Genomic DNA, 15,954 nt, shown 5'->3' with positions numbered 1-15,954 from the left:
CCAGTTAACAACCTATTGTAATTGCGCAAAGAAATGGGTTTTCTTTATTTTTAGAAATTTTGTTTGCCTTCATTTGGGGGATTTTTAGCAGCAAGCTATACATAAACTATGATAGTTGCTTGCTGTGGTGTTGTGGATGCAGCAAGGAGAGACATCTTTGCTTTGTTCCAGTAAACCTTTCAATTATGTTGAATAAATAAAAATAAAATCATTAGACATTCAAACAACCATCTTTCAGAAATCAGCTGCCAGATTTATTAATCTACCTGGAAAAATGTGGAATAAAAACAGAACTTAAAATACTCTTTTTTTTAAAGGTACAATTTTAAAAGGATCCAACAATTCCAGATAACAAATTCTTATACCATTTTCCCCCTGGGAATTATCTTTTAGTTCAGTGAATCACTACCATATACAGTATATAGATATAGATATATATTAAATATTAAGACATTTGACTCAGGCTTTCTTTTTTTCAACTACCCCATTCACCTAATATTTTCTCTTCAAAGAACTGTTCCTTGCAATAAAACCAAAACCAAAAGTAACCACAAAACCTTTTATTTAAGGGGGACATAAATTGGGGAATCTGTCAATTAAAAAGTGGCTCTGTAAAACTGGATTAATCCATACTTTTCAGAACAAACACCAGGAGTTTGTTCTGCTTTTTTTCTATCAGGTGACATGTTCTGTAAACCCCTGCCCATTAAAAATGCAAACATGATGCAGGAGGTTGAAGGTGTACTCAGTTATCCTGTGAACTTTAACCAGAAGACTGATAATCCCAGGTCAAATCAAATGCTATCTTTGGGGCTATCAATAAGGGTGATTAATTAATATTTTCAGTAAGAGGGGCATTGAGGGGGGGAGATAAAAACCTTGGCCTCTCGAATTGACTCAATATGCTTTAATGTCTGGCTGAAAGAATAAAGATACAATTATCATTAAGCAGAATGTGCTCAGGTTTCTAGATACTTGCTTCTCCCTGTAAGGACTTTTAGCATGGACTCACAGCCAGTTTATTTTATAAACCTTGTTTAGAAGCAAGCATGTTTCTGCGCATCTACCCTAACTTAGCAGTTAAGGCAAGGAGAAACTTTATTTTAGATTCTTGTTAGAGGGTCAAAATTGGCAAGAAGGCAGCTATGCAATCACATCAATACCCTGCCCTTTTGTATGTACGTACAAGAGGTGAGGCTTCAATTGTGATGTTGCACTGCCACTTTAGAGATCTTGACTTCCTCCAAAGATGTTTCTGTTGTTAAGACTGGGAGACACATTTGGAATTTTAAGTACCTCACTCAGAAAAAAAGATTGGCAGAGATGACTATTCACAAAATGGCTGCCATGATGGATGCAGCCAGACAGAAATCACCCATTTATCAGATGACAAATGTATATATATTCCCAGGACTTCTACCTCCACATTTACCTAGGTATATTCTTAATGGGCAAGCGGATGTTCCCCAACTGTTATTTTTTTTTAATAAACAGAACTTTTTTTAAAAAGCAGAACTTTTGATTGAAGACAGCTGGCACTCTGAAAATGCTAGCCTCCCATTTTTAAGTTAGGTGAGGAGGGAAGTCTAGGGAAGGTCAATAGAGACATCTGTAGGCATCATGATTAAAGTCACTGATTCTATCCCAATTGTAGCTTTTCAAAAACAAAAAACAAATTTTATACCAGCTAGAGAAATTTTGCCACTGAACAATGGCAGGGATAACATGAAGCACTTTTTGCAGAGATTTCTGTAAGGTTAACATGCCATGGAATTTTAACATGCACACATGAAACTCTCTTAATGTTTTAGGGTGAAAGAGATGCAGACCCAGTGTGCTTTGTTGCAGCTGTGGTTTATAGTGGTTAATACTCATTAAGTTTGAAATGAATTGCATTATAAATCATTTATAGATTTATAGGTTCCTGACTAACACTGAGTACAAAGTAAATCACCACATCCCGGCATCTCTGATATCATGTCATTTACAATGAAACATTATTTTTGAAACTAATAATTATGGACTCCTATCCGCCCTTTCTCTATTTCAGAGTTGATGATTTCTGGGCAAAGTATGTATATGACTATTGGGATGGATGTTCTGAAAGAGAAGTGGTTTGAAAAACCACTCTCCAAACTTCAAACATGCTTTCTATTTCCTGCTCCAATGCAAAAAGTTAACACTGAAGATAAGGTCTTCTTAAATATTATTCATTTAATTTGATCTCAAGAATAAGATATTTGTCTTCTTTCCAATGTGGCCTTCCCCAAAATTAAAACAACTTTTAAAGGGTTTCCCAAACTTATCTAATCACACTTACAATTAGTGTCCCTAACAAAATTGTTAAGCATCAGTGCCAGCACTACATGATACAGCCCAAAGAATAAAGAAAAAGAAAATAACTATTTTTGATATCATGTAGAGGTCTCTGCTCCACGGAGCATTATAAAAGGTTCAGCAGAGTTCCTCTTTAGCAAGCTGGAAAGTCCTATCCATGTCGCAATGCACATAAAAGCTGTTTATAGCACAGCTATGGCATAAGCTATTTTTTTTAAGCAGTAAAAGGTTCAAGTCATCTATTTTGTCCTGAATGCTACCTGTAGTTACAGCATCGCTTATAAAGAGCATAGTAAATTCAGCAAAGAGAGTATTACAGGAATAAAGACAGCAGCAGAAGCGATAGCATTAGCTAGTATGTATATATGCTTATCAACATAACACAGCAGTATAAAGGCTTAAATGCATATTATTGGATATCGTGTCTAAAATTACTAAAGTACTTATTTGTATATTGGATATTTTGCTGAAGGAGAAACTGCTGTGGATTGAAATAGCATAATGAGATATGAGAACTAGTACAGTTAATTCTTATTGATTAAATAACCTATTTATGAATCAAAGAAAGTGGAAGGACAACATTCTGTCTCACCCTTTGCGATCACAGTCCTGTACATAAAGTTAAAAGAATATGCAGAATGGTTCAGTATAAACAATTACTATGCTCAGGTGGATGTTGAAAAGTTGAAAGCGATTAAATGTTGATGTATTTGCATAACAAGATGGCACCTGATATCAAAAGCCTTGCAATTTATAATCACAAACCAGGAACTGTGTTCTTCGGACCAGAATGAATGCTTTCCTTAATAACTTGTGTACAGAATCAAGGTAGTGTCTAAGATACATAGATATGTTTTTAAGAGTTAAATTAAAGGTAGAACCTGTCTTTTAAGGAACAAAACTAAAAATCTAATTCACTTCAAATCCACCATCTATTATTGGTCCTTAGCTCAGTGGTAGAGCACACATTCTGAATGTGCAAAGCTCAATCTTTGTAAGGGGTAAATAACGTCTGTCTAGCAATAAAAAAGACAAGAAAAATGGCTAGACTATAGTGAAAATGGGAGAGAGGGGAGAGTGTCCATGACAGATAATTCTCCAAGTAGTGTACAAATGGTTATTGATCACGTCTAGAATTAACTGTACTATGGGTAATTAGAGAACATGTACATTATTTTTAACCAAGTAAGAAACAGAAACAAACTCAGACATGATACAGCTTTGTTGTACTTAAAACCTGTATTTTCCACCCTTGTTTCAAAGAATAAACAATTAGATTCTAAACTTCCCTTTTCAAATAAAGTGCACTGTCCATGTCAGACTACAGGAGTAATACAACAGAAGAAACCCCTTTATAGTACTCTTTTATTCTTTTTACCGTTTTTAATCCTTATTCTTATAAAATCAACTGAAGGGAATTCAGCTTTTGTCTTGGTCTCATGAAAGAGGGAGAAGCTTAGGATGAAAAAGGGGCTTCACTCCTGTCACTCCAATTAATATACATAGCCTTCATTATAAGGGTGGGTATTACAGCAGCCTCCTTCTTGCATATAGACCATACTCTCATCAAAGTGGGACAGAGGGACAGTGTCCTCTTCATTGATATGACGTTCGACGTCAGTTTTCAGCAAGGGACGCTGGTTATCCGGAAAGGCCATGGAGAAGAGGGCTTCAGGGTCACAAACAAACTTGTACACGTATCTCTCTCCAGCAACCTTAAGAGCAATGTTAAAGAAGAAGGGTGGAAAAGAGAAAGGCTGTAAGAGATAGAAGTACACTTTTCTTTTGCAGCCATATAGGGGTATCAAAAAATATTTTGTGCATCAGGAACACAGAAAACAAGATGCACAAGGAAAACTGGGCAAAAATTAGACGACAATGAATGACATGGAAGATTAATGGTTTTACTATTTTTTAAAAATAATCACATTGAATAAAGATTTTCAAACTTTTTCAAGCTGTAAAACCTTCATTTAAAAAAATACCCTATAACTCTTGAGGAGAGGCAAGCTCTAGTGATAGAAAAATTGGGTGAGTCTGCATGAACTTTTTCTTTTCCTCTTAGTCTGTAATAGAACTCTACCAACATTTTGTAAAAAAAAAAAAGACCCTAGGGTTCAGAGAACGTAATCTTAAAAAATAATCCCAACATAGAGAATTCTTTTGAATTGCATTACTGTTTTAATTTGAAAAATATATTGAACAATCCAAACCTATGACTCATTGTTAATAAGCTTCTGCTGTCCCAAATGCAGGAAAAGAAGAGGGACAAAGGAAGAGACAACTGCCAGACAAGTGCCCACAAGATTAGACAGGCCAAGGACAGTCTTATTAGTTTCCAATATATATACATATTTAAGTACCAATTCTTTTCTTGGGCCATACTGAAGCTTGAAGCAATTGAAGTTAGATTGTATCACATCAGCTGGTGCTGTATTAACTGTTCCTGGCTCTTTAGGCCAAATGGGGTTGGTTTTCTGCTTTTATTTTATGATGGATGAAAAGTGCATTGGAAGCTTTGAGTATTTATATACTATCAGGCTCTTTTGATGTGGAGGGTGACTAAACTTGATCAGAAAAACATTCATCTTCAAGAAAGTAAGTTGATAATGGACTCCATCAAGATGTTATTTTCACAAGAGCTCAGAAAAGAGAAGCTGTGGTCATTTGAATCCCACCATTTTTTGTGCCTGCCTTCAGCAAAGTGGCAGGACTTTTATCACTCTGCATGCGTATTATTATGGCTATGTTTCCCAAAGAAACTGTAACAGGGAGTCTGTATATCATTCAATGACAATTGCTTTCTCATCCCCATAATTTTGAGGCAAGTTCTTGAAAGAACATGCTTTTTAAAAAAAATAAGGTCTCTTTTGCATATTTTTTTGCAACTTCAGTATTCAGAGATGTTAATCTAATGCTAACTTGGTTAACATAAACCAGTTGTGGGTTACACTTACCTTTGCTACCGGTTTGGAACTGGGAGCATGTGTGAGCGTGCACTCGTTTCACTCACGCGTAGCACTTCTGTGCATGCACAGAGCGTCTGTGATGACGTCTGAGTGGGTAGGCAGACCCTCCCGCCACTGCCGCTACTACTGGTTCAGGCGAACCGGTAGAAACCACCATGGCATCAACCATATATTTTCTTACTCACAGACCCTTCTGTTTTGAAGAAAATATTTTTCTTATCTGATAAAGCATTCTTGGAAGTTTAAAAGCTTAATTCACAAATGTACCATTGGCCTAATGAAATACTGCTTTCATCAGATTTTGATTTTACTTCCTCCTTTGAGCAAATGTTATTTGTGTTTTGGTTAATTCAGTTTTTACAGTGATTATTTAAAACAAGTGAGTACGATTGCCTTTAAAAAGACAACATAATTATGTTTTGATTAAGAAAAACAGATATACTGAACATCGAATACATTTCTATAGTTATTCTGATTATTAGTGTAAGTACTGGATTAAGTTGGGGAAACAAAACTGAAATCCCCAACAAGCCACTGAAATCAAATACTCTTATCCCAATCACTATATCTCTTCCTCTCAATGCAGGGACTTCAGATATTACAGAACTACATCCTCTAATAGCCCCAAGTAGTATAGCTAATGGATAAGGATTCTGGCCACCATCATCTGGAAATATTCTAATTCCTCTTTCAGCAGTCTTAATCTTTTATTTATTGATTTATCAAATTTATTATTCAAATTTACATTAATTAATATTAAATTAAGCAAATTTATAAATTACGGAAATTATTATGAAAATAAAATGATAGGATAAGAATGACATGTATAGCTTCAATCATAAAAACAGCTGCACTGTCGAAATGAAGACCAAAAAAATTTGAACCATTATAATTACAATCAATTATATATATGTGTGTGTGTGTATTTGTGTGTTTATGTGTGCACACATACACAAACAGAGATGGTTTTTATAATCAAGGATATTAGTTTCTATTTATTTTTTGAAACTTTTGAAGAAAACTGCTGTAATCTGCATGAGATTTGAGACTTGGCTCCTTAAAAGGTTTTGAAGGAAGTTAAAAACATACTTTGCAAGAGGGTTGTGTTTTCCCGGACAGGGTATGTGAAGAGAAAAATGTACAGAGGCATTAGGCAGGCCAGTCTGTTAATGGTGTGGAAGAATTTACAAAATTGACCAAAATCCTACTATAGCTTTTCAATTTACATCGATGTTCACATTCTAAGTCATGGATTTTAAAATAATAGGCTGGGGAGAAGGTTTTACAAGGAAATTTGAAAGTTAGACATTTAATGAATTTCCTTATATTGGTCATACTAGATACGCAGTTTAGAAATATTTGAATTTTTAAACCAGTTTATAAATTAACATGCAAAATTTCACGGAAATACAAAAAATACAAATTTCTCACCTTTTGCATGATTCCCTTTTCATAGTAATAGCGAAGTGAACGGCTAAGTTTATCATAGTTCATAGCTGGTCTGTTTTTTTGAATCCCCCAGCGCCGTGCCACCTGTCATCAAGAGACATTAATACCCATCTGTTACATTTTATATTTTTTTTTTATAAATTTGATAAAACTGGCTTTATCTGATCCCTTCCTGTCAGCATTTAGGCCTGCCCATAGTAATGAAGTGATTGAATGTATTGATCAAGTGCACTTTGATATATCTTATTATCTCTCCTTGATCTCTCAGAACTTTTTGATGCCAGCTGTCATGGTATCCTTTGGACTGGCTTACAGGTATAGGAGACATGGTGTTGATATGGTTCTATTCCTTTTTCCAGAATCAATTCTAGTTGATATTGGAGAAAGGAACAATTTGAGTTTAAAACCTTTGCTTTGTAGGGTGTCTTACAGTTCTGTCTCCATGTACCTATTTGACACCTGCATGAAACTACTACTGATATTGTGTCTCACATCTATAAATAATGTCAGTGGGCTAATGATATCTGACTGTATATCTCAACTCTGTTTATACAGTAAATAAATAAATCCCCATCCTGGATCAACCAAAGTGCTACTGTCAAGGTTTTTTCCCAGAGTCTGGAAATTTGGATGGTGAAGAAGGTTTCAGGTCAAGTGAATCAACCAAGGTTAAGTAGAAGATCCTCTGATCCAGAGAATTTCCATCTTTAACTCTGCATTGGAAAATACAGAAGCAATGGCTGGTCCAAAATGCAGTAATGCATTTCCTGTTATGTAATATAGCAACATTATATTACATTATATTATGTTGTGTTACATATAAGTACAAAACCTGTTTTGTGAGTAGCATGACCTCACAATGGCTTTCAGATGCAATTCAATGTATGTCATCAATAAAGTCTACATGGCATAGTGCCAGATTATTTATGAAACTGCCTGGCTGTCTGTCACTAGATCTAGCAAGGAGGGCATATGCCGAGGATCTTTTCATTAAAAGCCTTGCTCTTCTTTGAGTCATTTGGAATGGATGGTTAGGTAAGCCTTTTGTTGCTAACACTGTCTTTTTGAGCTGGGTTTGCTGGTAAATCAGAATAAGAATAGATCTTTATTACGGTCACAGACCAGCACAAAAGTTAAACATTAAAATAAATACATTTTCTAAAAAATATTAGAAAATAATTAAGCAAAGTAGTAATATGAATAAGGATCTTTAGTTCTCTAGGTATTTTTTCCTTATCATTGAAGCAGCACAAAATTTTGCTACTGAACAAGTAGTGGCTGGATTTGAATTCTGAAAATGGTCCAGGAAGAAATTATCTGATTTCCCTAGATATCTCTCTAATAGAGGAAGAATGTATGTTGATCTGATATCCCTGAAGAACCTGCAGCGCAGCAGGACATGAGCTGGGTGTGCAATTGTAACTCTGGGCATCCAGTTGATTTAGTAAATTGTTTTTAACTCTTGTGGCCTTCCAAAGTCACTTTTTTGTCTGACAGATAGATGGCTATATAAATTTATGTCTGAACATCATAAATTATTCAAACAAACTAGTACACAATAAATAATATGAAAATAAATGCAGTTTTTCAAAATGTAGACATAATATAAACATATAACTGAAAAGAAAAATAAACTGATAAAAACAAAAATGAAATGAAAATGTTAGCTGTATTTTTAAAAAAAAATGCTAGCTAAATATTCTTTTAAAAATTTAAGATTTTTCTAATGCACTGTGTCTATTTCAAATCTGAATACAGATGTTATGTTAGGATGCAACTGAATTTAACGTATTTGTAGGAATGTCCTATTCAGATGGTCAATCCAGGCCGCTATATACTATTCCTAATTCCATTCCTTCATATTCTCTCTTTTGCTTAGAAGTAGGCATTCAGGCTCACAAAAGCTGGCTAGTTTTCATTGTTTATCTATTTTGGTTCATACCAAGTATCTTCTCAGGATTTCCCCAAACTTAACTTCAACCATACTATTTAGGATCACAATTCTTAAGCTTCTTCCAAATGCACCAATACTCCTTTAAAGTTCAAGCAGCAACTCTTTCTAAGAATTCTTCTATGCCTCTCTTTTTGGGTAAAAGAAATTTCAAACAGAATAGTATCTCTGCATCTGTGTGGAAATATCAGGATTTTAATGTGTTCCAATGAATGATAGAATCTGAAAATCCATGCATGGCTCTTTACATATGAAAGGGTGTGTAGTATGATCTCTGAAAAGTGTGAAGAATCACAGATCACATGAAAATAGATATAAAGACAGAAAGGGAAGCTAACAGAGAAGATACATAGGCCCAGTTCAGATATTAAGAGCTGTGGTAGAATTAGATTCTTTAGAAAATGAATTTCAAGACAATAACATGCTTGAAATTGTGTGAATTAAATCTTAGCCAAGGTATAAATGGGTACAGTAGACACATCTGATCCCCGTTTGCCACCCTTACTGATAAAGGGAAAGGTTATTTATTGGATTTATATTCGGAACCCTGACACTTTACTTGCAGCAGTTCAATGTGAGGAACACAGTAATCTCTATTTTCAATCCTGGTGTTGTTGGGCTGAGAACAGGTGGCAACATGTAGATTAGACAGACTGCAAGTCTGATTCTTGCAGGCTTTGATGTGTATGGAGTCATACACATATACAGAACCATAAATGTTCTATTTAAGGACTCTATTTAAGATGTATTATGCATAAGACCATATTACTCTTGAGTTTTATTAAGAGAATGTAGAAAGAAAGAAGGTAAAGTACTGCAGCAATGTTTTAAAGTACACAGATGCAATATAGGAGGCCTTACTCACCTCTTCTGGTTCAATCAGCTTGAACTCCATACCTCGGCCAGTCCAAGCAATGAAATGAGAATTTGACGGATCATCAAGAAGAGCTACCAAAAATTGCCACAACTGAAGGGAACCACGCCGCTGGTATGTGGGGCCCTCGCGATACATTCCTGGCTCCTGCTTAATGTCACCTATGCAGAAGAAAATGTGGGTTCGTTTATTTCAGTTCATTGCACCCAAGGATGCAGTAAATTTAATACCAACAAAGAAAAAAAAATAGATGCTATTGTAGCAAGAGAGAAAGGGAATGGTACATAAGATAATATTCATGACTTTGGGACAACATAGTGCACTATAATTCTCAGAAAATGGCTAATTACAAATTTATTAAAATACAGTGTTACTTACTTATTCCAGAGTCAATTCATGTAGTATGAAAGTAGCTATCAAAAGTTATGCAAGATCCAGCTTTGGAAATGGTGATATCTGAAGGACTCTATTTGTATGCAATACTAGATATAATCTCTCATTAGGAAAAACAGTGTATTCTATTGCCTGCAAATACTTATATGAAAAAATTGAACAGTATTTGAATAAAATTTAACAGGATTTTATTGTATGGTATTCAAATCGTATGGATCAATTAGTTCCTTTTTAGTTTTCACATTGCTTAACTATTCATTAACAATTTTCTGAAACACACTATTAGTTGAGAATGTGTACATTTATATATTAAAGCTCAAAGATAATCTGCTATATTTTCCCACAACCAATAAAATGCTAATTACATGATTTGTAAAATAACCTTACTGAATAAAATATTAAAACTATACAATTGTCAGCTAAAAGTTCATAAGTGAAATTATTGTTTTTGTTCACCTTATGAGTACTGCAATTGTTTTTAAATGCAGAATTTCCCACACTGAGGAATGATTTTAAAAAAAAGCCCTACATCATATGACAATTTAATTAGTGCTGTATTTATTTAACCTGTTGATAGTAAGTTCCTGACCACCCTATAGATGAAAAGTTTAGAGAACTTTCATCTCATTATCTGTGAAACTGAATGAGTCAATGTTATTAACTAAGCCCTCTGAATAAATTTAAGGCTGAAAATTGGATTATCAAGTATATAATAGCGTTTCTAGGAGTAACTTTTGGGGGAGAATGGAAAGTCAAGTTAGTAGTTTGATCAAAACCATATCAAACATTTGTATCACATGCAAAACACATATGAAAGAAATGATGCTTCAGTCATATGGTCATGTCCTTGATTATTATTATTATTATTATTTTGATACCATGTTAGAGGAAGAACTAATCTTTTCATTGTAAGCATGAATATTATGAGAACGCAGCTTTTCTCTGGATTCCTCTTTTGGGAGGATTTAGAAATGATCACAATTTCTGACACCTGTAGAAGCTCAAGGAGGGAATTAAGTTATCATGAATTTAAAGGGAAAAATAAGAATGGGATTCTTAACTGTCTTCCGCTGAATGAAGAGGTAATGGTGATGGACATGTAGATAACACAAACCTTTCAGCCAAAGAATGTTGACTGAATATACTTCAAAAAATTGCAAAGCTGAAAAGAACCATTACAATTCCCACGTTCCCTTGTTTTTTGGCTGCCATAACTGTCCCTCTACTTTTTTAAAGGTTTAATATTAGTATGGATACAACTATCAATTCCACACATAAATCACTTAGCTGTCTGTTTTGCAAAGCAGCTTTCCCCAGTGCTGAAGAGGAACACAATTAATGTGACATGAAATACCCATTCAAATTCCTTTGGCTAATCTTAATCTTATTAGTAATTTCCCTTCGGAATACATGCTAGTTTGATATCTGATAATGAGAAGAATATGCTGTGCTTCATATGACACATATTAGTTATCTTAAAAATTCTTTTAAAGATTATATGTGGTATTATATAAACTACACTTTGGGCATCAGTTTTAAGAAATACAAGAGATTATAACAATAAAATTGTTGATACACAGAAAAGCAGATGTATTTGTGCTCTCTATAATTCAACTCTTCAGGGAACAAAAAATAAGAGTTTGGATTATTAGTAAGTGCAGAGTAGCTGCATTCTGTTCTGCTTGTTAATTATGAGATCAGTTTTCAATAAATCTCTAGTAACAGGTTTTATGCCATTATCAATGCATTTGAAATCTATCTATGACTCATTGGAATAATTAGAAGTAATAATTAGAAGTAAAATAGATTGCCCTGGTTTTGAATTTAGAATCCTTGCTTTCAAAAACAGAGTGATATGATTGCAAAACATATTTTGATTTCTAAAAGTAAAGGTCAACCACACAAATAACAAATTATATATTTATCTCTCTTAGATAGGGTCATTACTATGCATTTTATCAAGTAAAATTTTTTTATTCTCTTTTGATTTCATTACATAGAACTTCTTCTTCTGTAAGACTGAATAGATGAACAAAAATGTACGTACATAACATACCCTCAAATTTCTCTGGAACAACACAAGTGTCATCATAAAATTGTCTTGGACCTTTTTCATACATACAACCTGTAATTTTAGGAAAAGCGGACACATTACTCACTTGAAACAGATTATTAAAATACATTGCCCTTCCCAACCTGGTCTCCTTCAATATTTTGGAACTCCAACTTTCAGAATTCTTATCTAGAAAACATGGATTTTGAAAATTGGCATTCAAAACTGAAAAAATCCCAAGTAAATGCTATAGCTAGGAGTCAAGATATGTATACTTTTGTGTCAGACTCATTAAAATGTTGCAGGTTAGAGTATTAGTTAGCAATAGAACAATCTGCTAAAAGAATAAAATATGAATCCCCAAAATTATTATATTGGCATATATAGAGAAAATTGTGGTTTTGCCAAGTCAAATGAAAACATTGAAAAGCTTTACCTATCAGCTGTTTCTTCACACATACAAAATGTCTTGCCTTGAAAGAGGCCCGAGAAATGTAATAAATTAATAGTGACATAAAAAATACACTGATGGTAATGGCATAGAGCTAGTTTATTTTATTTATTTTACAATATTTAGGACAAAGTATTGTCAAGCCATGCATTCTCCCTTTTTCTAAATGTAATCTTACAAGCTTAGTTTATTTTGTTAATTAAAAGCAAAGAATAGTGATTTTAAATAACTCTGATCAATTGTTAAAGAAATAAGCTGTTATAATAGCTAAATTAATTCTCTAAAGAAATCTAGAAACTTTTTTCTTTTACAAAAGGATGGCACATTGATTGCTACGTTAATGTTTTTTTAAATATTTATTTATTGATTTGTTATTAAAATATTGGACACAGTGCGACCATCCTGGCGTCATCTCCGCCATACACACTAAAATATAAAACAGATATCATATATACTCTTCAAACATTACTAATTAAATATAATTATTCTACCCAATGTGCTCAGTTATATTACATCACATTTCGGGTTTACAAATCCTGGTTATTTCCTGATCCAACTCCAGCCTCTCAGTTCCTATTCCTATCATGATATTCTGTCTCTCCTTTATTTTTTAATTCTAACATCAATTTATCAATTTCTGTGCAAACCAATATTTTCTTTATTATCTCTCTTTCTAAAGATATACTTTATACAGTTTTCCATTTATTGGGCATATACCATTCTCGCTGCCGTTATGATGTGTAATATTAAATATGTTAACCCTTTACTATGTCCATTATGATTCCTAATAAAAATAAGTTTGGTTTAAATTCTAATCTTTGTCCAACCATTTCCTCTAACTACATCAGAATCCGTCGCCAAATTTCTTTTGCTTTTTTGCATGTCCACCACATGTAGTAGTACGTGCCTGGTACGTATTACTAGGCACGTAATTTCATTTCCAGCATTTTGGGGATATATTACTAAACATTTTAGTCAATCTTGCTGGAGGAAGGTGCCACCTATAAAACATTTTATATACATTCTCCTTGTATGATGTGGCCAGTGTTAATTTCCTGTTTCTTTTCCACAACTTTTGCCACTTTTCCAATTCAATATTGTATCCAAAATTTTTAGCTGATATAACCATTGTCTCTTTGACTTGTTCTTTCTCCATTTTATAATCTAATAAATATTTTAAATTACCTTTAACAATTTCTCATCTGTCCCCAATTTATCTAGAGTCATTAGTTCTCTATTAACATCCCATGTTTTCACATTTTTCGTCTAACATGATTGAATTTGTAGGTATGATCACCACTCCAATTCTATCCCTTGTTCTTTTAATTCTGGTAGTTTTCAATTCCCCTTTTTTGTTTAGTATATCCTTGTATGAGGCTGTTTTTCCCAGATTGATGAAATTTGGGTGTATCAGTGCTTCTAATGTGGATAGCCAGACAGGTATTTTCATATAATTCTACTTTTTGATTTCGTTCCATACCACCAATAGAGCATGTAGTATATAGTGCCTTTGAAAATATTGATGTGCCGTGTGTCTTCCATATCATAAAAATGCATGCCACCCTAATTGAATATCATGGCCCTCTAGTGTTATTAATCTCTTATTCCCAAAAGTTATCCACTCTTTAACTCGAATGATAGTTGCAGCTTGATAGTACAATTCCCAATTGTGAATTTCTTTTGATTCTTGCAGTAATTTCAATTTGATTCTTGGTTTCTGTCCTTGCCATATAAATTTCGACATTATTTTATTCAAATTTCAAAAATATTTTTTCTCTAATTTTATGGGTATATTTTGAAATAAGAAAAGTATCTTTGGCAGAATATTCATTTTCATCACCGCTATTCTGCCCATAAAGGAAAGCTGCAGGTTCTTCCATGTCTCCAAGTCTACCTTTGTTTGGTTTGTTAGTTTGGTATAGTTATCCTCCTTGATTGTTATACACCTTGCAGTTAGGTACATGAATGTTATAGTGTATTCTGACAGACATCACTGACAGAAGAAGTCTTGTTGCTGGTCAAAAATGGTGTATCTTTAGTATCTTGAAATTTGACATAAGGTACAAATTTGAAATAAGCCAACATATGAGAATTGAACAACAAGATGAAAAGCGATTCATCTTGGACAAATAGCTCTTACAATACTCCATAAGGTACTACACAGGATCTAGAACCCTACTATGCTCTTAAATGCTATTGTAAATGTCTGATATTAAGGAACAGGTTATAGTAAGCAACTGTACATTTCTTACTGCCTAATATCATAACATAAAATAAGAATTTTTTTACTGAAAATTTTGAATTTCAAAAATCTAGAACGAGTAATATTTAGAATTCAAGACTGACTTACAAGATTATTGTATAAAAGACTAACTAAATGTTTTCTCTGTTGGTTTCCCAAAGGAAAACTTTGGGGCACAGAGCACACATCCTGCACAGCCCAACAGAGCCAGGAAGTCGCCAGCCAGGAGCCAAAGACCACTGGCTGGGGAACACCAAGAAGGGGGCAGAAAAGAGCCAGAGACTTGCCCAGGATCACATTAGGACAGCCACTTAACAAACCAGCATGTGCTAAATACCATCTGAAAGACACTTCCCCTTGTAGAAAGGAAGCCAGTTAGAGCCACAACACTCTCAAAGCTGGAGGAGCCATTCAAATCCTGTGTAGAGAAGTTTGCTCAGGATGGCAGGGCAGTGCCATGGCGGGCCTTTCTCTGGACTGCTACAGTGGAAGACAGAGTTTATGGAAGTTCAAAGGGGGATCAAATGGGGGGGGAATTGGCCAGAGCGAGGCCCTCCTAGCTGAAGGCAAACCTCAGCAAAGGCAACTGACCAGGAAGGGAGGAAGCCTCCTCCTCCAAGGGAAAGCATCAAGGCACTCTGGGTGGTCTTCTTGCACTTCTCTCATCCCAGGCCAAAATTTCAACATTGCTTGTTCTTACAGCTCCAGAGCAATTCTAGATGGGCTTCCTCTCTTCCTCTAGAAACTATTTTAAGTCACAATTAAGTTCACAGTTAAATGAACTGATGTGTGAACACTTTTTTTTTCTTATCATGAATTTTATTGACCAGCCTTGTTAGCATCACTATTGGTAGATTTATAATGTATAAAAATACTTTTTTCCCTTTTCTTTATTCTCTACTTTGATAGAAATATACAATATCTATCATGATGTACAAAAGTAGGTAACTAGGGAATGCACAATAAACCTGAAGAATAAATAGTACTTCACCATGCTACTTTCTGTGAAAAGGTTTGTTTCTACTGCAGCAACAAAGAGTTGTCCCATAAGCTACTTAGAACATACCTGAAGAAATATGAAATAAAGAATTAAAACCACCCAAACACGGGCCTGTCTTCCAGAGTTTACATGAGGCTATTTAGAAAAACACAAATGTGTACCTCTAAGAAAGCTTATGTTTCAGAAACAGGCACCAGAATTTTACAATATTTTTCTAATTCTGTCCATTTTTAGC

The 15,954-nt window shown here is 34.2% G+C and overlaps 1 protein-coding gene across 3 annotated transcripts in view; it reads right to left on the bottom strand.

The window, feature by feature from the left end:
• Positions 1-232: 232 nt before the first annotated feature.
• The window catches only part of ETV1 (ETS variant transcription factor 1), a 111,566-nt gene continuing 95,844 nt past the window's right edge, over positions 233-15,954 (bottom strand). For 2 of the 3 annotated variants that reach the window (XM_058183103.1, XM_058183104.1), the window contains 4 exons: positions 12,021-12,100; positions 9,572-9,741; positions 6,738-6,839; positions 233-4,052 (listed from right to left, as the gene is read on the bottom strand). In XM_058183103.1, the coding sequence (XP_058039086.1) occupies positions 3,831-4,052; positions 6,738-6,839; positions 9,572-9,741; positions 12,021-12,100 (574 nt within the window). In that variant the 3' untranslated portion in view covers positions 233-3,830. The remainder of the gene's footprint in view (positions 4,053-6,737; positions 6,840-9,571; positions 9,742-12,020; positions 12,101-15,954) is intronic. The other variant, XM_058183102.1, reaches the window with a different exon arrangement.

Source organism: Ahaetulla prasina, chromosome 4 (assembly GCF_028640845.1).
Source record: "Ahaetulla prasina isolate Xishuangbanna chromosome 4, ASM2864084v1, whole genome shotgun sequence".
Taxonomy (NCBI): Eukaryota; Metazoa; Chordata; class Lepidosauria; order Squamata; family Colubridae; genus Ahaetulla; species Ahaetulla prasina.
The sequence above is the reverse complement of the archived record's forward strand: the minus strand, read 5'-3'. Positions and strand labels throughout refer to the sequence as shown.